Raw genomic sequence first — 26,088 nt, 5'->3', positions numbered from 1 at the left:
CGACGGACTCGGCTATAAATACAAATTAAATTTGAATGTAGACAGTGTAAATTGACTAAAGGGAAATAATAGATGTCTAAATATTTTAAGAGATTGGTGTTTTGAGAATTCTAACCATTTCAATATTTTCTTAAAGTATGAAGTTATGATAATGTAAGATTATGAAATTGTTAAGCAGTAGTGTGGTATGTTACATTTCATAGTTTTTGATGATTTTTCTGTGTTTTTAGATGCCATGTTCCAGCAAGAGATCCAGTGCAGCCAAGAAAAGGATATCTGCTCCAGAAGATCAAGGATCCACTGTTGAGGTTAGACTTCCTTCATAGTGATAAGATTAATTGAGAAAAATGAATGTGAATGAGCATTTTTAACAACGTCTTTGTTACGGACCCATGTTTAAAATGTCGTAATTCAGTTTGTATAGTTGTGGTTGTGTGTTTTTTCTTTCTATTCTCCCCTCTTTCTTTCTATTCGCTGCATGCAGGTACGGTCTAGTCGGCGTTTGTTGGCGGTTGGCTATCAGTCTCCCTACCTTGTGATTGGTAATCAGCCGCGCACTTCCAATCAGCGGTTTAGTTGTCAACATAAAATTACCGTACTGGTCAGCTGTTTCAAAGATTGCTTTGGAAAGTTGCTTGTTTAGAGAGTTGTCGAGTCAGAGAGACTTCTTGTTGAAATCATTGTAAATGTTGTTAATATTTTGTTAGAATGGTTTGCTTCATAGTGCGCTCTTTTAATAGAGCAGTTATTTTGGTATTGTGCTTTAGGTTAGTTTGTTTTTGTTCACTGCACACGGGGCTTTGGAATAGATAAGCTGCCCTTCATGGGCATAGACCATCACACAGCGAACCTGTGTTAACACACTAGGTAAGGAACGGTGCCACCCCATGTATGTTTAGTCTAGGTAAGTTTATGTGTTTACTAGATAAGATCCATCCATCCATCATCTTCCGCTTATCCGGGGGTCGGGTCGCGGGGGCAGCAACCTAAGCAGGGAGGCCCAGACTTCCCTCTCCCCGGCCACTTCCACCAGCTCTTCCTGGGGGACCCCGAGGCGTTCCCAGGCCAGCCGAGAGACATAGTCCCTCCAGCGTGTCCTGGGTCTTCCCCGGGGCCTCTTCCCAATGTGACGTGCCCAGAACACCTCACCAGGGAGGCGTCCAGGAGGCATCCTTATCAGATGCCCGAGCCACCTCAACTGGCCCCTCTCGACGCGGAAGAGCAGCGGTTCTACTCTGAGCCCCTCCCGGATGACCAAGCTTCTCACCCTATGTCTAAGGGAGAGCCCGGACACCCTGCGGAGAAAACTCATTTCGGCCGCTTGTATTCGCAATCTCGTTCTTTCGGTCACTACCCACAGTTCGTGACCATAGGTGAGGGTAGGAACGTAGATCGACTGGTAAATAGAGAGCTTCGCCTTTCGACTCAGCTCCTTCTTCACCACGACGGGCCGATGCAGAGCCCGCATCACTGCGGACGCCGCACCGATCCGCCTGTCGATCTCACGCTCCATCCTTCCCTCACTCGTGAACAAGACCCCGAGATACTTGAACTCCTCCGCTTGGGACAAGATCTCCTCCCCGACCCGGAGAATGCACTCCAACCTTTTCCGGTCGATAACCATGGCCTCAGATTTGGAGGTGCTGATTCCCATCCCAGCTGCTTCGCATTCGGTTGCGAACCGCTCCAGTGAGAGCTGAAGGTCACGGCCCGATGAAGCCAACAGGACCACATCATCTGCAAAAAGCAGCGACCCAATCCTGAGGTCACCAAACCGGACCCCCTCAACACCCTGGCTGCGCCTAGAAATTCTGTCCATATAAGTTATGAACAGAATCGGTGACAAAGGGCAGACCTGGCGGAGTCCAACCCTCACCGGGAATAAGTTCGACTTACTACCGGCAATGCGGACCAAACTCTGGCACCGGTCGTACAGGGACCGAACAGCCCTGATCAGGGAGTCTGGTACCCCGTACTCCCGGAGCACCCCCCACTAGAAAGATACTTTTTGATTTTTGCTTTGGCATCATTCCATTGTTATTCCCCTGTGATGAATGTGCATTTTCCACACATTGCCATTCCCTCCGTGTTAGGCAAAGAGGGTTGTAACAGTAACTGACTACTGTTTGCATTAAGTGTTATGGTTAAAGATGTATTTTCTGAAGTGAACTGTAGGGTCAATAAAAGTATAACAACTACAGTTTATCATTTAACAGTGAGCAGAGGCTTCACTTGATTTCCTTAATGCTTGTTTTTATGAATGTTTAAATTTAATCAACTTCCCCTTTCTATCAGGCAGGCTCCTTCATTGTTTTTAAATCCAAACTTAAAACACACCTATATGCACTAGTGTTTCCCACTACCTCTTGAGTTGTGATTTTACTGTTATTGAGTGTTTGTATTTTGTTTTTACTATGTATTTTATGGTGTCTTTTTTATTACTATTTTTTTGTGCTGTTGTTCGGCACCTCGTCAGCTTTTGCTGTGTTAGTGTGCTTTATAAATCAAACTTACTTACTTAAATGCAGATTGATGCTGAACCTGTTTTAATGTTGATGGCTACAGTTACTGTTTGAATCATGTATTAATAAATATGTTACTAATTGTGACATGTCATTCTAATCAATCAAATTGTCCTCTTATGATAAACTTGGAGGACTGTGTTCCTGTATTGACAAAATACAGACCATGGCATTCCAAATGTTTTCCTGTTTTGTATTGTATGAAATAAAATTGTCATAAGGTTGCTGTCACTTATTTATGCACTACAATGTGTATGAAAAGTTGTAAACTTTCTTCTGCCCATATCAAATAACCATGTATTTTTGATGAGCAATAATACATGTGTGATGTCACTGCTAATATCAGTAATGTACACTTGAAAAACTATATACCAATATAGCTTTATGAAGACTGGTACTGCTGATGTGTAGTTATTCTTCCTTACTTAATAGCTTTTCCCTGTTCTTCAGATGCCGAGGAAGAAGAACTGGCGGAAAGGGCGTCATCACTTGGCTGCTGCTGCAACATGTAGCGCCTTTTCTGATTTTTCTCTATCCACTGATCCCCACTCTACCCCTTGTGATATCCCATCTCCCTCTTCATCCCCCACCCCAAGCTTCACCTACTCTGATTTTCCTCCTCTTCCGACCTCTCGGTCATCTATCTTTAGGCCCTGTGACTCTCTTTCACAGTCTGTGCCTGTTGTGAGCTGCGATAATGTATCGCAGTCTCTTTCAAGGACCAGTGGAGCATCGTTCACACTGCCTCTGCAATCTATAAGGTGTGCAGCCATTGGGGCATACTGTTCTCACGGTGAAACTCTCAGTCACCAAGAAAAAACACTTGATACAAATCTTGCAAACCTTGAAACATACACTATTGTAATACCTGATGAAATTAAAACTATCAAAAGTCATTCAACAAACTCTGTTGAATACATGAACAGTGGTGAGCTGTCCAACACCGTGCCTCCAAGCTGTCATAACAGGTACATACAAGGATCTTTTCATCAAGGACATGTGATGTTTGAAGAAAATGCAGGTGTACAATGTCTGACAAACAGTTTAACAGCAATGTTGATGAATGAACTGAAAGATGTGTGCACGTGGCAAAGTAGTGACCATGATAATATTCTTGTGAATGGAAACAAGCTTTATACGTCAGTGCAGAACCGCAATCAGGTAAACCATACTCATCTTTTGGTAAGTGATTTGCCAAAGTCTCATGTGTTGCATAATGTAGATTTTACAATTAATCTTGGACAAGCATTTAGTGGCATAGTAGGAGTACATGATTATGATCCAGAGTTGGCAGATATGTCAATAAGCCTTTATGAAGCACTGCAAAGAGCACTACTAGGAGATGACAGCTGTTTTTTGGCAATGAATAAAAGTACTTGTGCCATTATTACACACCAGTGTTTACTCAGTGTTTACTCCCACTCACGTAGCTATGATGGCCTTGTTCATCCAACAGGAAAAAGTGTTGTGTGTTTCTTTCAAAGTTTTGATATGTACAGCCATCACATTAATAGGCTGGCAAGTTCAATGAATGCCTTTGGAAAACCGTTTGAGGTAACTGGAATGAGCTTTACAATGAGATTAGAAGACAGCAACAACGTAAACACTACAGCACTACACAAGTCTAGTAGACGGAAACATAATGCAAATGCCATGAAAGCACAAATGACGCTGTTTTGTTTGTATCGTGGGTTATTCAATAAACAAACAAAAGACTTGAAGAGAAGGTTCTTTATATATCAGAATATATCATGTCTAGTATGCAACAGGCTTACAACATGAAACATGCGACTTTGTGAGTTAACCTCTAGTAACACTCTGCGCATGCACCATCTAGCTGATGGTCATAGGCTTAACTGAACATAGCCAAATCATTAAATGTTCATATCATTACATCTCCCTTTCTTAACATAAAAGTATACTTTACTCAAGACAGCACTCATAACTTAACTACTAAACAAGGACTATCTAAATCTGTTCAATCAGTCTCTCAGGTGGCTTCACATCCCTAGAGGGTCTTGTAACAGGTGGTTCCTGTACAGGAACTGGTGCTTCAGCTGGTGGCTTCTCTGCGTGTTGAGGTTGATCAGCAGCATCATCAGTCCTCTGATCTGCTTTAGCTGGTGCCATGATATCTCGGCGATTCCTTCTTAGCACAGCGCCATTTTCTGTCTGTATGTTGTACGACCTTGGTTGAATTTCATTGAGGATCGTGGCTTTCTGTGTCCATGTATTACTTTTGTCTTTCAGCCTGACATGGTCACCAGTGTGCAGCTCAGGTAGGTTCTGTGTTCCTCTGTCGTAATAGAACTTCTGCTTCGCCTTTTGTTGTTCCTTGAACCTCTTTACCTTCTCCCCCTCCTTCGATTTCAGCAGACTTTCTTGAATGGGCAGGTTTGATCTCAGCCTACGTCCCATGAGGAGGTGCGCTGGTGACATACCACACTGAAGTGGTGTTGTGCGGTATACCAGCAAGCTCTGGTAAAAGTCTGTCCCATCATCCTTAGCTTTGTACAGCAGTCTCTTCACCGTCTGAACAGATTTCTCCACTAACCCATTAGACTGTGGGTAGTGAGGACTCGATGTTGTGTGCACAAAATTCTATTCTTCCGCAAAGCGCCTAAAGCTTGCATTGGAAAACTGTGGTCCATTGTCCGTAAACACTTCACTCGGCACGCCATGTCTGGAAAACACTGCCTTCATGGCTGTTATCACGGCCTCTGCTGTCGTGGAGCTCAGTCTACATACCTCTGGATACAGCGAATAGTAATCAGTCACTACAACATAGTCTTTCCCAGCACAAACAAAAAGATCTGCGCCCACCTTCATGTATGGCCTGTCGGGCACCGGGTGCGGAAGTAGCGGCTCGGCAGGATTGCTTGCTTGATATTTCAAGCATGTTGAGCAGGTCGACACCTCATTTGCCACATCTTGATTGATACCCGGCCAGTACATTACTTCGCGTGCCCTTTTCCTACACTTTTCAATCCCAAGATGCCCTGCGTGTATCTTCTTGAGCATTTCTTTTCGCAAACTTTTCGGGATTACAATCTTGCTACCCTTGTAGATGATGTCTTCCACTACCGACAACTCTGCTCTGCAGTTCCAGTACTCTGTTATATCAGGTGAACAACCTTACTTAGTGCTAGGCCATCCATCTATGATGACTTGACGCAATCCTTTCAGAGTTTCATCCTTGCTAGTCTCTGATCTTATTTGTTTCATTCTCACGTCTGCCACAGGCATGTCCACATGTGTCCACATCATCTGACATAGCGCCGTTCGCTGGCTCTTTCGGATCTACGGCTCTTGACAATGTGTCTGCAGTGTACATAAGCTTCCCTGGCGTATACATCACAGTCAATGAGTAGCATTGCAGCCGGATCATCATTCGTTGGATTCTTAGCGGGCAGTCATTCAGCGGCTTTTGAAACAATGCAATCAGTGGCTTATGGTCTGTTTCAACAAATATGACCTGTCCTGACACAAATTGATGAAAACGTTCACAGGCGTATGTTATGCTCAGCAGCTCTTTTTCTATTTGTGCATAGCGCGTCTCTGCATCCGTCATTGAACGTGATGCATATGCAACCGGTTGCCAATCTTCATATTTTTGCAACAAGACAGCTCCAAGTCTGCTCTGTGATGCATCAGACGAGATTTTGATGGGCTTCGCTGGCTCATAGAACCTCAGCACCGGTTCCAATGTGAGCTGTGTCTTTAAGTCTCTCCATTATTTTTCATGTTCGTGGTCCCATTCCCATTCTGTTCTCTTTTCTGTTAGTTGTCTAAGGGGTGCCATGCGTTCTGAAAGGTGGGGTATGAACTTCGCCATGTAGTTAACCATTCCATTAAACCTCTGTACATCCTTCTTACATTGCGGCCTTGGCATGTTCTCAATGGCTGACACTTTTCTGGGATCTGGTTCAAATTCCTTTGCTACTCAGAATGTCCCCAACAAACGTCAGTTCACTCACCCCAAGCTGGTATTTCTCTTTGTTTTCCTTGTTGCCTCCAGCACATTTCTCAGTCTCTCATCATGTTCAGCCTTGGTACTTCCCCATACAATGATATCGTCCATCGATGTGTCCACTCCGTCCAGATGCTCATAGATCATGTGAATTGTCTTATGATACACCTCGGGTGCTGACGCTATACCAAAAGGTAATCTAAGGAATCGATATCTGCCAAACGGACTGTTGAACGTGCACAGCTTTGAACTTGCAGTGTCCAGCGTCATCTGCTTAAATCCGGAAGATGCATCTAGCTTGCTGAAGTATTTGGCGTTTGCAAACTGTGACATAATTTCCTCTCTGGTGGGAAGATTAAAATGTTCTCTCTTAATTGCCTTGTTCAAATTCCTTGGGTCCATGCAAACTCTTGGTTTTCCGTTCTTTTTATTCACTATGACAAGCGAACCCACCCAAATGGCACTTTCCGACATGGATTGATTACTGGCGGCACATTCTTGTCCACTCTGATTGTGTGCTCACCAGGTAGGCATCCTAGGCCCTTGAACAGGTCACTGTACTCTCTCATGAGTTCATCATAATCCATTTCTTGGTCACTGTCTACTACCAGCACTCTCTTAACAAGGTTCAGTCTCTCACAAGCAGATAATCCTAATATGGTCTGTACATCTTTTGGTACCACAATGAATGCCAGTGAATGTACTCTGTACTTGTGTGTCACTTTAACCATGCATTTTCCTTTTACAGGTATTGCTGCTCCTGAGTATCCACTTACTTTCACTTTTGTTGCATGTAATTTAGGTCTCGGTCTAATTTTGTTGAACACAGTCTCTGATATTACATTTGCTTGAGCTCCAGTGTCAAATTTCATTGCGATGTGTGTATTATTCACTTGTAATGTCAGCATCCAGTTCTTTTTATCTCCATTCTGCTCTGTGACTACATCCACATAAACTTCCTCAGAGTCACTCTCATCCACTGTATGGACTTTGCTCCGCTCTGCTTGATTGGTACAATTCCGTGCATAATGGTTCTTTTTATTGCAGTTGTGACATATTTTACCAAAGGCTGGACATCTTGTAGGAGGATGTTGTGTGCCACATCGTCCACATTTCTTTCCCTGTTCGTCTCTATGCGCCTGTTTAGTTTCATCTTTTGCGTCAGGGCCGCTCCTCTTCTTGAATGCTCTGTGTGCATCTCGCTTGACTGCATCCACGTTGCAGCTCTCACTGAAAAGTTCCTTAGTTTTCACAGTCTCCGCTGCTCTACACATTCCAATCGCTTTTTCCAGGTTCAAATCTTGTTCTCTCAACAGCCTTTCCCGTACACCATTATCCGGAATCCCGCACACAAGTCTGTCCTTTATCAGCGAGTCAGTTAAGGCCGATTTATACTTCTGCGTTTTTACGGAGACGGAGACAGGGAACGCCCTCTCCGTCAAGGAACGCCCTCTCCGTGCCCTCTCCGAGCCCCTCGGAGAGCTCTACGTGCACCTCCTGATTTTCCTGACTATCCGTCCGTCCGTCCGTCATTTTACGGATACCCCTTGGCTGTGATTGGTCCGTATTAAGAACCGCTTGTGTCAGGGGCGGGAGCGGGGTTGCCGTGATAAACAGGACAAACAGAATCCTTTGACCGCCATTGCTGTAAGTTTTTACAATTCATATTTCAGCTAAACAGTACATGTAAATCAGCATCTGAATTAAAATGTGACGAGAAATGGGCATGTAGTTGCAGAAAATGTGCGTATTTTATTGATGAAGCGGCTAATTTGTAAATTTGCTCCGACTTCTCGATAACCTAGGTAAATAAACACTCGACGACGACTTACAAAAAACCGTTGCGCCACCTACTCTTATGGCGGTGAATTGTTTTCAGCACCCACAGCCTACGGAGAACCATAAACGAAGTCTATCCGTCCGTATCCGTGCGTATCCGTGCGCCCGCCCATCCGTAAACGGAGACGCAGAAGCATATTTCGGCCTTTACTTAGGTTCCTCAGTTCGGTCACATATTGATCAATCGTTTCTCCCGTTTTCTGAACACGTGAAAAATCTGTGTCTCTCAAACGTGACATTTGTTTTCGGAATACAGTATGCTTCAAACTTTTCCAGTATTTTATCCAACTTCATCTTGTCTGCTTCTTCAGTGAACTGAAAGTTATTATAAACTTCGAGTGCTTCCTCACCCACAACATGCAAGAACACTGATGCTTTCGTTTTAGCATTCTTCTCGTCGGCGCCAACTGCTGATAAATACAACTGAAACCGTTGCTTAAATCTTCTCCAATTCTCAGCCACATTACCTGTCAGCTGTAGATTGAGTGGTGGTTGTAACGCTTGCATATTCACTTCGTTTAGTCCTTCTTCTCCCTCGGAAAGCAGGCTAACGATGTCCTCTGGCAGAGTCGACACTAATCCACTCGCTAGCTACTCACTCACGTGGCTCGTGCTCAGCAAAGGTGTGCTCTCTCTCCAAGACCATCTTCTGACACCATGTTTTGTTTGTATCGTGGGTTATTCAATAAACAAACAAAGACTTGAAGAGAAGGTTCTTTATATATCAGAATATATCATGTCTAGTATGCAACGGGCTTACAACATGAAACATGCGACTTCGTGAGTTAACCTCTAGTAACGCTCTGCGCATGCGCCATCTAGCTGATGGTCATAGGCTTAACTGAACATAGCCAAATCATTAAATGTTCATATCATTACAAACGCCAGAGGTATTTGTTTATGTTCCCGAGAGCACTTTTGAAACACAAACAGTGTGTGGTCATGCATTGCCATTGCAAAATGAGAATTTATTGTGTGAAAACGATAGGTCTATCAATGTTACTAGTGATGAAAGACTTTCAACGATGAAAAGTATTGATCCAAGTGTAGACAAATACAGTGAGTGTATTGGTAGCACATTGAACGTTGTTGTAGACTGTAGGGCTACTGCAACAACAGAAACAAAAAATATCTGTACACACACATTTAAAAAATGCGACTTGCATGAAACATATGGCAACGCTGTCAACACAGTTGATGAACTGGGTAAAAATAATGATGTTGTAATTGGTGACGTGATTCTGCCGACATGGACGTTTAATCCCTTAACATGTATTAATCAAAGTGCTTTATGTTCACAGTTAGATTTGCAAAATGTAAATAATAACCATGTGTCGACCAGCATTCAACCATACACTGTATTAAGTTATCCATGTGAGTCGAAAGCTATTTAAAAAGATGGTAACTGCTTATTCCGGTCATTGGCAATGGCAATTTGCAGCAATGAAAGCCCTCACATGAAAATACGCAAACATGTGGTAAGACACTTAATGAAAAATTAGAAAACATTTAAAAGGTTTCTGAGAACTGAATACACCTCTGTAGAACACTACATACAGTCTTCACGAATGATGTATGCAAATACGTGGGGCACTGAATTAGAAATTATGACGGCAGCAGATCTGTTTCACACTGACATCTACACATTTAATTCACACCGCTGGAACATCTACAAGTCTTTCAAGAACGAATGACGATGCCATATATTTGAACCATGTAAATGGAAACCATTATGAATTGGTAACTTGTGTAACAGATACACATCGTGAAGGTACATGTGCATCATTGTGTCAAGCAAAAAAACCTATACCAAAGTGTAATGTACATTTGAGGAAGAGGCCATCAACAACAGCCATTGGTCAAATCAGTGGCGGTTCTACATTGAATTACACCCAGGGCGAGACGCCCTTCGCAACAGTTTTGTTGCAAAGCACACTATTATGGTGAAATGTTATCTCATGTTTGTTGAGTTAAAACCGAAATATTGTTGTTGCATAGCAAGCATCATAGCAAAAAGCCTAACAAACGTAAGAGTTAGCCTATACCCACCAATTAACATTAGCCCTTCATTCATGACATGGATACCGTAATAATCATACAGAGACATATTTGCATACCTTTATCTTTTTCTCGTTTCTCTTCTTTTCTTTTTTTTCGAAATTGGGCACCTGATGGCTTACTTGACCTTTTCCTGTCCATCTTCTTTGGCACTCAATAGTCAACAGATTTCCCATCCCCCCAACACTATCACTCACGACCAGAAGTCAAGACTAAACCAATTCACCTTGGTGACCACAATCGTTTTGTGTTACATATTTTTATTAGCCATTTCACACAATAAAAAAAACAAAAATGTGCAGGAACTTTAGGCCTATATTTATAATATTATGAATGAAATGTGCGTTATTTGGAAGAAAGTCGAGGTGCAACTGACTTTAGCCCACAAATTTAGAATATTGCACTATACAGTGGACCCCCCCCTTGTCCGTTCCATTTGGGAGACCCAGTCAGGTGAGCTGTCTGTCCCCCTCCCCTTTTTTCACACAGCTTCTGTGCACGGCACCTTCTCAGCAAGCAGGGGTGCCTGCAGCTGCCTGAAGGGGGCGCCAATTTGCCAATTCCCCACACAGTGAAATGATAGAAAAGAGAAAACCGCTTCGCGGCGCAGAGATTTTTATTTATTTATTTTATGCTCGTGCGCCCCCCACGTGACATGAAAAAATGCCGCCCCGGGCGGCTGCCCGGTCCGCCCGTGCCTAAAACCGCCCCTGGGTCAAATACAACTAATGGAGTTAGGCCTGAAAGGGTTAACTAAAGTTCGGGAGGAAGGTGGCACACCAAGACTCCTCCTTCTCCAATCAAAATAATACGCATCAGCCCAGAAAAGCACGGAAGAATGCGACCAAACTCCCTTTGGTCAATTAAGAGTTCTGTATAAAGTATCTTCCATTCCTCTGGTCCCTGTGCTAGCATGTTGTTGTCATTCGACTTTTCATGCACCCCGCTGCTGTTCTGCCTGCCGACTGCCGACTCTGCCTCCTGCTTCGTTGCCGCCGCCTCTGCTGCTCCCGCTCCGCTGCGGTCCAGCTCGCCCTTTCTCCCGGCTCCGGCTGTTCGCCTCCCGCCCTCGTTCTGCAGCGCTCATGGACGTCCTGGACCTCCACCCGTCCGACGAGGAGTTTCCCTCCCGGCTGGAGCGCCGGTCCCGCCCTCGGTGTTCTGGCCGCGTCCCCAAGGCCTCCGGCCGCTCTTCGTGCGGCGCTGCTCCGACTTCCTCGGCTTCCCCGGCTCCCGCGGCTTCTCCTGCTGGTCCCGGGCGTCGGCCCGACCGCCTCCCGCGGTCTCCGCCCCCCCGGCCTTCCTGCTGGGATCGCTCCAGGCGTCCCTCCCGGTCTCGGCGGCTGCCTGCGCCGGCCCCGCTTCTCCTCCTCCGCCGGCTCTTCGTGCCGCTCCTCGTCTCCTGCTCCGCAGCGCCTGGCTCCGCCCGCCCCGCGGTCCCTCACCCCGGGCCTCCCGGCGCTGCCCTCCGATTGGACCGTCGCCGGCCTGCAGCGCCTCCTCCGGGCTCGGGGGCTGCGTTTCAGCCGGTCCGATCCGAAGGCCAGGCTGTTCGCCCTCTGTTTCGGGGAGTCCGTGGGCCGGCGCGCCTCCCCGCTCCGCCCCTCTCCGGCTGTGACTCAAACTGCTTGCTGTCTGCCTGGCATTGGATGCAAAAGCAGGCCGTGCATCTTCGTGTTTCTTGAAGCACTCCGCTGGATCCTCCTCAATGAGTCCCCTCCTCCTCCATATCCTGGACGACTTCCTCACTATCGGCCCCCCTTCATCTCCACTGGCGCAAGGCCCCCACACTGCATCAGGCTTGGCTCTGCTACCAGCCTCCACCAACCACATCAGGCATGGCTCTGCTACCAGCCTACACTACACTGCATTAGGCTCGGCTCTGCTACCGGCCTCCACCACACTGAATTAGGCTTGGCTCTGCTACCGGCCTCCACCACACTGAATTAGGCTTGGCTCTGCTGCCAGCCTCAGGCTTGACTCTGCTACTAGCCTCAGGCTTGACTCTGCTACCAGCCTCCACGAACCACAACAGGCTTGGCTCTGCTACCAGCCTCAGGCTTGACTCTGCTACCAGCCTCCACGAACCACAACAGGCTTGGTTCCGCTACCAGCCTCCTTCACACCGCATTAGGTTTGGCTCTGCTACCAGCCTCTACCACACCGCATCAGGCTTGGCTCTGCTACCAGCCTCTACCACTCTGCATCAGGCTTGGCTCTGCTACCAGCCTTTATGAACCGCAACAGGCTTGGCTCTGCTACCAGCCTTTATGAACCGCAACAGGCTTGGCTCTGCTACCAGCCTTTATGAACCACAACAGGCTTGGCTCTGCTACCAGCCTCCACACTGCATTAGGCTTGGCTCTGCTACCAGCCTCTACCTCACTGCATTGGGCTCGGCTCTGCTACCAGCCTCTACCACACCGCATCGGGCTCGGCTCTGCTACCAGCCTCTACCACACCGCATCAGGCTTGGCTCTGCTACCAGCCTCTACACTGCATCAGGCTTGGCTCTGCTTCCAGCCTCTACCACACTGCATCAGGCTTGGCTCTGCTACCAGCCTTTATGAACCGCAACAGGCTTGGCTCTGCTACCAGCCTTGATGAACCTCAACAGGCTTGGCTCTGCTACCAGCCTCCACACTGCATTAGGCTTGGCTCTGCTACCAGCCTCTACCTCACTGCATCGGGCTCGGCTCTGCTACCAGCCTCTACTCCTATTTCCGGATCCTCCGTTTTCCTGTACCATCTTCCCATGATGGCACCCCTCCACAACCTTCACTCCACACCCAAGAGGCCATCCTCCAAGCTTCATTCCACGCACACATACACCTCTCCATCCGCACTTCCACTATCCTGTACCTTGGCAGCATCGGCTTCATCAACTTCTTCTGCAAGTTGCTCTCCCTCTGCACGGCTCCCCCTCACTGCCGACCTGCTAGCCGCCTGCATACACACCGCGCACTGGCTACTCCTCCCCTTCCACCGATTCCACCCAAGAGGCCATGCTCCTCCTGGCCTTCTTTGGCTCCCTGAGGTGCTTGAGTTCATGTCCACCTTCAACCCCTACGCTCACCCATGCGTCTCTGGCATCACGCTACATTCCCCAGACAAATTCTTCATTCCTCCAGACATCTTCACCCTAAAACGCAGCAAATCAGAACAGGCCAGCTCAGATGGCCTGTTCTGAAAAAACTGATACCGTTCCAATGCTCGCACAGCACGCTCCAAAAACGCAAATCCGATCGGCACCCGTCGTCCAACACCACGCAGTCTTGGAGATGCAAAACAGCGATTGGGATGACTCCCCAACGCGGCAGAACGTCTCGATACATTGACTGGGGTTGACGGATGTTCAATCATTTCCCCTTCGGAGCAGGGCGGGCCCGACGAGGGCACACAGATCGGGGATGAGCGTCCCCGCAATAACTGCAAGCATGCAGAAACCTACAATTAGCATACCGACAAACACTTTCGTTGTACGTGATGCACAGCGAGGTGCTTGCAGCGGAGGAGGGCCGTACCTTCCTTCGACCGGCTTGACCGCCCGAGGCGGAGGCACCGTAGGCCGACCCCTCTGCCTTGATCGGCGGTGCAAATGCAGTCCTCGGGCACAGATTCACCGTGTGGGCCAACGAACCGCACACGGAACAACACACATCGGCACGTGCCCGGTGAACACCCTGCTGACCAGATCGAGGTCGAGCACCGACCAATCCACACGGACGTTGAACTTTTGGATGTACAATGCCGCCTTGGCATTGTACATCCAAAATGCATTTACTACATGCATTTGTGGTACTCATAGAAGAGGGTTCCGCCATAGCGCATTGCTAAATCGGAAATCAATGCCAGGTAGGTATCGAACTCCACGCGGCGCTCAGGGTAAGCCTCGCAGAGCGTGTCGCGGTATACGCCAAAAGCCACGTAGAACTCGGGCAGAGTCAGGTTTTTGGACATCCTGGGATCACACCCCTTGAGGAGCACGGACACTTCCCCGCACTCGACCACCCGCCTGTCCACCGGATCCGCAGAGCATAGCAGTATCTTAACTAGATTGACGTCGGTACCTGCTAGGATTTGGATCCTCAGATGGGCGGAAATGCCGGCAGCGGGAGACAGGAACGGCGCCCCAGAAGCGGCCGCTGGTAAGGCGGAAGCCAGAGTCCACCTAGGATTTGCTGCAAAGTCCAAGGCCGCAGGAGTGCTTCCGAACCCGGACCCGGGGATCTGCGGAGCCAACGCCGTCGCCGACCTGCCCTCCAACGCGACGACACAAGCTCCCATGTCAGCCAGAGATACTTTGATATCCAACAGGGCCGCCAGCACTGGGTCCGAACGGGAGGTGGACGCCGCCGGGGCCGGGCTCCTCCCCCGGACTCAAGCCCTTTTCCCGGATGCCGGTTGGGAAGAGGTGCCCCGTTTCCCCTTGCCTTTCCCTGCCGGAGCGCTCGGGGGAGCGGGAGGAGCGATACCGCCACACTCCACGAAAAAATCGAACAGTTCCTCGTGGTTGCATCCCCTGGGAGGAGACACCCCCCGGTCGTACAGGGAGTCGAGGATGCGATGGACTGGCCAATCAGTGATGGTAGCCGATCTCTGGGCCAGACGCGAGCTGCGTCGAACTTGGCCATTCCCATCGTCGCCGAGGTCCACGGAGGGTGCACCTCCGGGTGATCGATCGGAACCTCCACCAAACACCCCCTCTGATTCGGCTCCGAATCAGAGGAGTCGCCCATGGCAAAGCCGAAAAACAAGACAGCCAATAGACGCGGGACCATTGGCAGCAGCACTGATCATACAACAACCGGGGTGAGTGTGTGCGTATCTGCGCGTCTTTTAAAGAAGCCTTATCGGCCGTGGCCCAATGGATATGCGCTGCTAACCTGGGTGTGGTAGTGGGCGGAGGAAAGGAAGGTGGAGTAAGACGCCTTACGTCCCCGATGACTGACGTGCGCTGCCCGATTGCCCTGCCTGAACTAGCTGCGCTTATATAAAGCAGCCATTAAGAAGCAAAAATATCAGAATGACATTCAATTCCGACAAAATCGCATTATGTTGGCAAAGAAATTGTATGCTACAAATGAGAAATACAGAAAAACCCTATTGCAATCCAGCCGAGATAAGTACAGAACTAATGAGGACTTTCAAACAAAAGTTAAATTATACAGTCAAAGGAAATACAATTTTGATGCAGACTTTCAAACTAAAGTTAAAGAATTTAGCAAGAACAAATACAATTGTGATGCAGACTTTCAAAGCAGTGTAAAAACACAAAGCATGCAAACATATATCAATAAGAAATATCAAACATATTCCATGGATTTTGTCATAGAATCCTTTAGAAAAAATGTCCAAGAAGGCCCTCGATTTGTTTGCTCAGTTTGTCATCGCCAGCTTTTTCGAAAGCAAGTCATTGAATGTAAACATGATCGCTACACAACCAGTCCAACAGTTGCTGCTTTGGCAAAACAGTGCATTACAGATACATATTTACAGACGTGTAATGAAGAATGTGATGATAACTGCACTGAATATTCAATTGTCTAAGTTGTGGATATGTCACACATGTCACCGTAAAATTGATGCTGGTAGAATGCCTCAAGAAAGTGTAGCCAACAATTTGCATTTGGAAGCCATTCCTTCTCATACTATGGAGGACCAAACCTGCCAAAATTAAAAATAAATGAATAAATAAATGTATAAATAAATGTATTTATATATTTAAAAAAAATATATATAAAAATAAATGTATGAAAATATCTTAATTACGTATTTATTTATTTACATGGCCATTTATTTCTGTATTTATTTATTTTTTTATTTTTTTATTTATGTGTACATTTATTTCTGTATTTATTTATTTCTGTGTACATTTATTTCTGTATTTCCTTGTCCTTAAGCTAATGAGGTAAGCTGTCAATCAATGTATGTCACGGTGTCACCAGAGCCATAGAAAAAGAGAGTTGCGACACTTCCATAGACTCCCATTGTTCCAAACATTGCATTTTCCACCATTCAACCCCATTCATTTTCAGTGTCTCCGAAGAAAGTTAGCTGGTAAATTGATGAAAATCCTTCATTTTTTCATATTTTTACCACCACATATCAATTGTTATTAGTAGTATTTCATATAGCTAGCTTTAGATAAAGTTTATCGTAAGATTATAGCTTGTTTGATTCGAAACGCAGTTAGAGCTAGACTGTAGGTCTAGCTAGTATCTAACATAAGCAACACTTTTACTGAAGCTAGCTAGAGAGCACGTGTATCATAACCAGAAGTCAGTTGGCTTATAGTCTGTCAAATTAGTTCTAATTATTGGTGTTCGTTGGCATACAAAGTAAGTCTTCTATATATAGCTCTTATTAGCCTAGTTAGTAGAGCTAGCAACAATGAATTGCAAATTAAGTGGTCAGAAGCAAGTTAGCTGGTAAATTCACAAAAATCCTGCATTTTTTCATATTTCGACCACCACATATCAATTGTTATTAGTAGTATTTTATATAGCCAGCTTTAGTTAAAGTTTATCGTAAGCTTGTTAGATTCTAAATGCAGTTGGAGCTAGACTGTAGGTCTACGTAAGCAACACTTTTACTCTAGCTAGCTGTACATGCATCATAGCCAGAAGATCACCGGATCACTACAAACAAAAGGAGTGGAAGAACACAGGACATATTGTACAATAAAATGTTTTATTGAATGCAGTTGGTTGCCTTGTTTATTCTGTTCTATTTACCAAACTATTTTCTTGTCTTAATTTGAGCAGTTGCTGGTGATAATGGTTAGATTCAACTTGCATCAAGTACTACAAATATAAGTGTTGTTAATGTGGTAGGCTAAATTGTAAGTGGGCTGATGAATAAAAAAACGTTTAACAAGACCCATTTACTTCAACCGTCTAAGGTTAAACGTTAAGTGGAACAATATAGTCCTCATTAGGCTACTGTTTGGTATGTACAGTATGGTACAGTACAGTTTGTACAGTAGAGCTAGCATAGCCATTTCTAGCTCTGCTTCACAATATTGCGTTATGTATAAGTTCATGTAATACATACATGTTAATAAAGTATCAGACATACATGATACAACACACCAGTAACCAATTGACATTATGTGTTAATATACCGAAAATGTCCGTGAATCGAGATGGTGCTGCTGTCTATCCCGCCGAAAACCATTCAAACAGGTTGACAGCAGTGGGGGTTTTGTTTAACTACAGGGAGCTACCGGAACCACGTGACAAAAAAGCTCTAGCTTTTTTCCTGTGTTTCACTGGCAGTGAGTGTTCACAATGTTGTATTTCACTCCATTCTACACCAAACACGTCAGGGAGGACTGCCTTTTGTAGATACGAGTCTGCTGAAGATAGCCAGAATATCGGATTTCTTTAACCGAGCCTGTTTCATTCATCATTTGCCTGAGAAAGCGACTTCCGTTGGCCAGCTTCATTGAAAACCATTCAAACCGGTTGACAGCAGTGGGTTTTTTTGGAACTACAGCGAGCTACATGAACCACGTGATCACGTGTCGGCGAGATCAAAGCGTGTCGCAACTCTCTTTTTCTATGGCTCTGGGTGTCACCTTAACCCCATTGGTTGATCGGTATCAAAGTGCGAAGATGGACTTTCCATGCCTGGGGTTGCTATGACTACCTTAGTAAACAAAAGACTGCACACTCGCAATAGATAGCCAGAGATTTGAGAGTTTTGGCTAGCTAACCTTGCTAAAAAAGTGCTAGTCAAGATGTTTTACTTTTTCGCGTTGAGGCTCTGGATACCAATTTGTACCATTTAGCTGCATGCAGAGTCATAAAGAGAAAGAGTTGCGTCAATTGATTGCCTTTACGTTCATGGTACTGTACTGTACTGTAGGCTAGTTAGAACTAGAGCGAGCTAGCATCAGTTTCAAACACAGCAGCATCGTCGTTGAGGAACAGTTGTACTGTACCAACCCGGTCTCATCCCAACTCGTCAAATATTGACGCTTGGGCAGAGCCCTTTGGCGTCACTATACCGACGCCGGGGGACGCCTTTTTCGTCGTTTTTTGACGCCTAGGGACGCACATTGACTTCCACGTTAATATGTTCGGCTTTTCCCGTAGAAAATTGTGAAATATGGCGTCGTATTTTGACACATTAGGTCTCCCATAGATTTTGATGAGCGGCTTTCGGATTTTTACGAAACGTCACCAAAATAAATCGGGTGATTTCGTAAAAATCCGGCCAATGTGCTTTCAACATGATTTTTTTGGTTATAACCAAGACATAAACGTTATAAATGACATAAACCTTATTTAAGGACATAAAAGTTCATCTATAAAATGTACTGATACAAAATAAACCGATCTAAACACGAAGGCTATATGTATAAAAAAAAAAAATGAAATAAAAATCTGGCGGGGGAGGAATATAATTTTATTTTAATCATAATTTTAAGCGCTTGGAAGCAAGCATGTCAAATGCACTGACAGCAAAACTTCTAAATTATCCAACATTATTGTAATTTTATTATTACACACAAGTCGCTGAAAAGTTTGACGCTCAAGATCTGGCTGGAACTACTTCTTGTCAACCAAACCTCCGCTCTCTCGTTATGAAAAGGTAAGCTATTATCGACGAGGTAAACATATATTTAAGATACTATCCTATACAGTTTGTTAAAATGGTTTTTTAGGTTGGTTTAATGTTATTATGTTTGACGTACATTGCCCGGTGCTTTGCATCACCAATATAAATTAATTGACTTTGTAAACTGCAAAAATAGGCTAATACACTGTGCTAGCTAGCTAGCTAGTCTAACGTTACTGTATGTCATGCAAGGTCATGAACCGGTGCACATTCATTGGACTCAGACCAATGTTTATCTTTGCTGGCGTGGTCCTTTTTACATCTCATAGCTTGCTAGGTATGACATTTATTGTATTGTATTTTTTATCTTTTCTTACTTGCAGCTCAAGTCAAGCATTTTCTGGAATATCCTTATTACCTCACCGTATCCTTGCCTTACAGTAGCCTATTTCATAATTTATCAGGACGTACCTGTGTATACCTGTGTCCACCTATCTCTGTCACCTGTACTACGCCCTCCACAGGCTCTGCCTGTCTTTCTGTTTCTGTCTTTCTGTTTGTCTGTGTTTGTGTGCATCTCCAGGCTCCAGTGATCCAGTCCATCCTACCCGCACAAGATCCACACCTGCGGTCCAGTTTCCCAATAACTTGCGGTGACATACCCTGGTTTGCCCTCCACTCACTGCCAGATCGTTGTTTTTACAACCTGGTAGCTACGTTCCCGGCCTCCTTGTACTTCCGAGTCTATTATCTACTATTTGTATTCAAAGTGTTCTAATATTGCACTTTCTTGTGTCCCAAAGAAACATCCCACTCGCCATCTGCCCATTTGTCTGTCTGCTCTTTCAACTCAATGATGAGTGATTTGCAGTTGATGGAATTGGAGGATGAGCTCAGGAGTGCAGATACATTTATTGAACATCTCAAGACAGAAGAGGTAAAGTAGCTTCTGTTTTGTCTATAGTTAACAGTATTCCTTCTTACCAGTCCATATAAGATACATGGAGGCGTATTTAAAAGACATGAATCAGAAGGGTTACACTACTTTAACTGCTTTTTCTGTCAGTAGTCCGAAGGCATTTCCCATATTGGTAAACCTTTCTTAAACCATGTTGTAATTCTAGACAGAGAAGAACAGACAGAAAACTAGGACTGCATCACCAAAGCCTGTTCATTGGAAGAAGAGGGACCACAATGGGGACATTGTTCACCAGCGCCCACGAGCCCTTAGAAAGCAGTCAACATCAAGACCAGACGAAGGAGGACATGTTTCTTCTTCACAGCCAGTAGACCATGGCCAACACCTAGACCATGGTGATTAATCTTTTGTTCCAAATGCTGTATTTCAACAGTGTGTTGTGGCAATGTTGAAGTTATGATATTATTCATTTTTCTCCTCCCTTTTGAAGATTTTAATATGCAGCAGCTTGAGGACCTTCTACAGGACTCAGAGAACATTGAATCGCAAGATTTTGTTCAGCAGCCACCATTGTCCAGTTGGAGTCAAAGGCAGAAAGAGGTCCAACAATGTTGGCAACAGGCGAGGCCACAGAACCTTGACAATTTACTTTCTGCTGAGAACATCGTCCAGATGACATGCAATCACTGTCACGTGAAAGAAGCTGTCATCCGTTGTGGGGAATGTATGCCCTCAGAGTGGTTTTGTGCTGAGTGTGATGGCTTGGTACATAAACACCACACTCTACACAACAGGCAAACCTTCATGGATGGATTTTTCAAATACATCCCGCCAACAGAGTCTGTGACACTCCATGATGGAAAATACATAATTTGTGAACAAGGTTGGCGTTTCTTTTTCAATTGATTGACAATTTTCTTAACAGATCATTCTTATCTGAAATTGAAATGTGTTATTTAAGTCATTACTCACAACCCAAACATTCTTAATTGTATACCTTATGGTTCTTTGCCTTGCAGATTGTGTTCTGCCAACAGCTCTACCTCAAAGGATATGCTCCTGTGACACCGCTGATGCAGCAGTCTCTGTTGGTAGATCCATAATACTGGTTTGCATAAATGGTAGGCTCTTGTTAAACTGTTGAATTTTTTTATATAACACATTACTTTGGTTTCATGTTATTGATTTGCCTTTCATGTGCTCTCAGGCCGTTATGATCTTCACGTTCCGGTGCTAACATGCAAACATTGCAACCAGAAATGGGCTCCAGAAGTCAGTGACTTTGTAAAGAGTGGTTACTGGCCCGCTACCATGCAGGCACAGACACTGTTCCACCAAGATCTCTTCCATTCCTTTGAGGCTATGAAGACAGCAGCTCCAGGAATGTCCAGACAAGCCTTTACAGCAATGTTGGACCAGAGAACAAAGCAATAGTTCAAGGTCCACAAGTGGCTGTAGTAGGTAGAACATATTTCAGATAATAGACTGAAGACCTTACCACACAAAATAGTCATTTGCATCCTTATGGATTTGAAAAGTTGCATACAAAACACAAAACATACAAAGGCAAAGATGTAGTTTATCGTTCTTGAAAGCTGTATTATATTCTTTCCTTTAGACTGGCAAAGTGAATGCAGATGCATTTCAGAGAAGTTTTCTGCAATTTGTGTACTGCAACTATGAAGAGAACCAACTTCTTGGAAAGGAGCCATTGGTCTGTCCAGTCTGTAGCCCTGAAATGGTGGCTGTTTCTGTGGATGGCAACAGAAAGTTGTACAGGTTCCAGAAAACAAACCAGTGAGTTCTGTGCACACATTATAAACAGCCAATGTAGTTAATATACAGTATGTCCAGCTGGTAATGTCACTGTTAATGTCAATGTTTTTTTTGATAAGTGCTACATATATAAAAGGTCCTATTACAAAGGTAGTCCATAATACATTGTCTTAAAGGAGTGAAGAGCCAGGGTTCTTCGATGGAGTGTTTTTAGCCCGAGACTCTGAGGTGTCCAGTTTTGTTGAGGAGGTCCGGGGAACTGTCAAGAGTGTAAGTTTTACATTATTCTGAACAACATTTATTGGGAATATTTTGTAACTAGTTAAAGTAGAAAACACGATTGCCTTTGGAGAAGGGAGTCTATGATCAGGTGGGGATACAGCACTAGATTCTTATCCAGGGGGCACAGTACATTCATACTGCATATTACTTTATCCTTCAAATGTAAGATAGGTCAGGCCAAGTGTGGAAGAAATTGCGATTTCCTGTGTGCTTACATTATTCACTAATCAATAGAACTAGTCATTGGATACTAGTTAGTATGTTCTCATGTAAGCTTGCTATTAATAAGAGTAGATTGTGTCTATGTGTCAGGGTTAATAGATGTTCGGGATCAGGAGAAAATACTGGGTAAACGTCCTTGGTCATGACTACAAGGAGAGCTCCAACTATGATCTCTCTAGTCTGAGTGGTCATGTGTTGGGAGCTGTGAATCTCTTTCTCTGAGACTGTTGTAACGTCATTACTGCCTGACTGTCACTATCTATGTTTACATTCCTGTGCCCTATAAAAGATGGTCCTCCGGCCTTCAGAGCCGGGAGAGACATGATTGAGACCTAAGCCTGGTGGTGTGTTGTCATTTAGTGTCAAAACACTTTCTTCATCAAAAGACAGAATCTTGACAGTTAAAGTTTGTGTGAACAGTCCTGCAATCTAGTGTACTTGAATTAACTATTGTCATGTTCAAATGATTTACTTTGGTAGACCGCAGGAAAAGCGATGTGTGGTGACTCCCAATGGAATGCAGCAAGAGAGACTTCAAAGCAGGCCAACAAGTTGGATGAAGAAGGTGTAGAAATTGCTGTGTGTAGACATGGATTTCTTCTCAAAGGTTGGTATGGGTCTGATTAAGTAGTAGTAAAAAGATAATATATATTTATATTATGATCTAATGCCTCTTTCATGTGCATTGTGCTTTTTTGTAAAGGTCTGAATATGTATAGAGGAGAAATCTTTGCATATCCAATGTTTCTCCAAAAAGAGTTCCAGAGTGCTACATTTTTGGCCATGGATGTGACCTGCCGATATGTGCCATACTTGACAAAAGTGTCAGAGGCCCTGACTCATCTTCAACCCCTTCAGGAAATGAGGCATTGCTTGTCTGTGATGCATGCCAAAGCCCACAATACAAAATGCGAGGTGATGCTTTTAGCTACTTGACCTTTACATTTTAGAGTATGATGTGGCAAACTGAGTGTAAAATGCCATAATAAATGACAATAGCCATACCACAGTAGTCTGGACTGACCCATACAATAACCTAGGAGTGTGTTTAAAGTTTTTCTGTAGCCCCTAAGTGCTGCCCTCTAAAGTTGGTAATCTCAGGATATGCTTTAATATCGTGTGTCCACACCGCTTTACACATTATCTTCTTCCTGTAGATTCTGTGGACTGCAAGGAACCAGGAGGGTGCCGACACCACTCTCGGTGAAGAAGTTGAGCAAGTGAATAGTTTTCTCTCCAGATGTGCCCTTACCACTAAAGAATATATTGTGCTTAATAAAGTTATGCATTGTGCTTATTAAAGTTATGATCTGAGAAGTGTGCTCAGGCTTAAACATTGGGTCTCACACTGAGTGTGGGAAGCAGGCTGTTCTTTGTGTCTCTATCTCTTCATTTTCAGAAACAACCTTGAAACTGGGTGGAGATGGCACCCGAGCAGGTGGGACGTGTAGGCAAGAACAACTCCCTGACGCACGAGAGAACAAGCTGAACCCTTTTTGATACTTGTGTTTCAATTGCATTGTATATAATATGCTGGGGCAGGGAAAGATAGCCAGTTGGACTTCGTGAACCAGCCCAAACTCTGTTGCGGGTAGGGAAACGTAGACAACCCCAGAGCTCTGTACTTGTTGATTTCCAACTGCTGCATTAAAGCTGATATTATCGGACCTCTGCGACTGTAGACCACTCTTTCTAGAACACAGATTTGTGTCATTGAATACCATCATTACATATTGGAATAGACACATAGATATATGAATCCTTCAAATGGTGACCCCGACGCTGAAAAGAGGGAGTCCAGAGGGTTCCGGCCCGACCGACAGATCGGGAGAAAGACCCATACACCGGTACGAGGAGGCAGACGTAATCGTCAGAGGCGCCTCAACATAAAAAAAACAGGTAAGCAGACACCTGTTAATTCAATGTACTGCTATTCGGAACTGAGAACCAAATTTAGACGATTACTATGTTTCATCGTACCTAGTCAAACCAACAGTGGTGGGAAATCAACCGTTTTTAAGTTTTGTCTTCGTCAAGGGGAGGTTAGAGTCCTCTCCAAAAGGGTGGAAGTCCCTACACGTGTTTTGTCCTTGTCAAGGAGAGGTTAGAGTCCTCTTCAAATGGGTGAGAGTCCCTATACGTGTTTTGTCTTTGTCAAGGAGAGGTTAGAGTCCTCTTCAAAAGGGTGAGAGTCCTAACACGTGGCTTGTCTTTGTCAAGGGGAGGTTAGAGTCCTCTTCAAAAGGGTGGAAGTCCCTACACGTTTGTCTTTGTCAAGGGGAGGTTAGAGTCCTCTTCAAATGGGTGAGAGTCCCTATACGTGTTTTGTCTTTGTCAAGGAGAGGTTAGAGTCCTCTTCAAAAGGGTGAGAGTCCTAACACGTGGCTTGTCTTTGTCAAGGGGAGGTTAGAGTCCTCTTCAAAAGGGTGGAAGTCCCTACACGTGTTTTGTCTTTGTCAAGGAGAGGTTAGAGTCCTCTTCAAATGGGTGAGAGTCCCTATACGTGTTTTGTCTTTGTCAAGGAGAGGTTAGAGTCCTCTTCAAAAGGGTGAGAGTCCTAACACGTGGTTTGTCTTTGTCAAGGAGAGGTTAGAGTCCTCTTCAAAAAGGGTGAGAGTCCCTGTAGGCCTACGTGTTTTGTGTTTAAAAAAGGAGAGGTTAAAATACACTCCAAGGGTTAGAGTCCCTGAACTTGTTTTGTGTTTAAAAAAGGAGCACTCCAAGGGTTAGAGTCCCTGAACTTGTTTTGTGTTTAAAAAAAGGAGAGGTTAAAATACACTCCAAGGGTTAGAGTCCCTGAATTTGTCTTGTGTGTGTTTATTTTTTCTTTCCTTTGTCCTCTCCGGTACAAAAGGGTCACAGTCCCTGAAAAAGTAATATTTGTGTGGAATCGGGTTGAGTTGAACGGTATTTTAAACAGATCTGTCGTTCTTTATAAATAAATAAATAAATCCACTAGGTGTCCTCCAAGGACCATAATTGCCTTCAGTGCAAAGTCTAACAAGTTTTCAAATTGTGAAATCACTCACTTTTATCAATCTCGTGCTTTTTTCTTTGACCAAGAAGTTACAGAAATCCCGAGGAGAGTTGGAGAAAGGTGGGGGCTAAAAGAGTCCAGTTACGTTGAGATCTTACAAAGGTGATCCCAGAGGGTATACCCCTGGTTTATAAATTGGTTCTAATACAATTGGAAGAGTTATACTAGAGCAAACCAGCTGTGTTGGTCAAAGAATCACCATTTGAGGAAATGTATGTGAAAAATTATGAGGAAGCAATTGGAAAGTTACATAAAGGATTGGTTTAGAGAGGATCATGGAAGGTTATGAAATAAAACAAGAACGTTTTGTGGATGTGAAGAGATGATTGGTTTAAACACTGATGTTTTGAAGAGGAAACTATGAATATACTTTGAAGGTATATGGGATAACATTTTAAGTCAAAATAGTAAAATCTAGGGTTTTTAAGAGTTTTGATAAAGGTATTAGATATAATTTGGTTAAAAATGAGAAAGAGAAAATAACTAAATGTACTTTTATTTGGAGTTTAATTGTAATTTGGTTTTAAGTTTTATTTGAGAGTTTTATCAGAGCCTGGCATACTGTTTGGGATAAACAGTTAGGCTGTGATAATGTTGTATTATGAAGAGGGTTATTATAACATTCAGTTCTGAAATAATTTGGGAAGACTCATCAAGTCTGATAAATTGTGGTTATGATGGTTTGAGCTAATTGGCTCGTTTTGAACTGCAGCAAAACGAGTTATGAAGTTCTACCTATCTGACCTTTATAGAAAATATAGTTGGGAAAAATGTTTGGTTAATAGCTACATTAAGAACATTATTTGGTTCATATTTCATTTAAGAAGCATACGGATTCTGGTTTGGCATAATGAAAATTGCTTTGATCATATCTTTGATAAAAAGAGCTGTGATT

At 44.3% G+C, this 26,088-nt stretch overlaps 3 protein-coding genes across 3 annotated transcripts in view; all 3 read left to right on the top strand.

The window, feature by feature from the left end:
* gcna (germ cell nuclear acidic peptidase) overlaps nucleotides 1–26,088 on the top strand; it is a 387,394-nt gene that overhangs the window by 311,941 nt on the left and 49,365 nt on the right. The gene's annotated exons all lie outside the window — the stretch shown is intronic.
* On the top strand, nucleotides 181–6,361 carry LOC134032835 (uncharacterized). Its single transcript, XM_062476895.1, has 4 exons — nucleotides 181–308; nucleotides 2,973–3,881; nucleotides 4,773–4,801; nucleotides 6,307–6,361. Exons 1-4 carry the CDS (start codon nucleotides 231–233, stop codon nucleotides 6,359–6,361), a joined length of 1,071 nt encoding a protein of 356 aa, XP_062332879.1. The 5' UTR covers nucleotides 181–230.
* On the top strand, nucleotides 19,487–21,310 carry LOC134032834 (uncharacterized). The gene is made up of 6 exons (XM_062476894.1): nucleotides 19,487–19,666; nucleotides 19,761–19,894; nucleotides 20,082–20,271; nucleotides 20,367–20,759; nucleotides 20,896–20,967; nucleotides 21,084–21,310. Exons 2-6 carry the CDS (start codon nucleotides 19,811–19,813, stop codon nucleotides 21,308–21,310), a joined length of 966 nt encoding a protein of 321 aa, XP_062332878.1. The 5' UTR covers nucleotides 19,487–19,666; nucleotides 19,761–19,810.

The sequence above is a fragment of the Osmerus eperlanus genome, chromosome 13 (genome assembly GCF_963692335.1).
Source record: "Osmerus eperlanus chromosome 13, fOsmEpe2.1, whole genome shotgun sequence".
NCBI lineage: Eukaryota > Metazoa > Chordata > Actinopteri > Osmeriformes > Osmeridae > Osmerus > Osmerus eperlanus.
The sequence above is the reverse complement of the archived record's forward strand: the minus strand, read 5'-3'. Positions and strand labels throughout refer to the sequence as shown.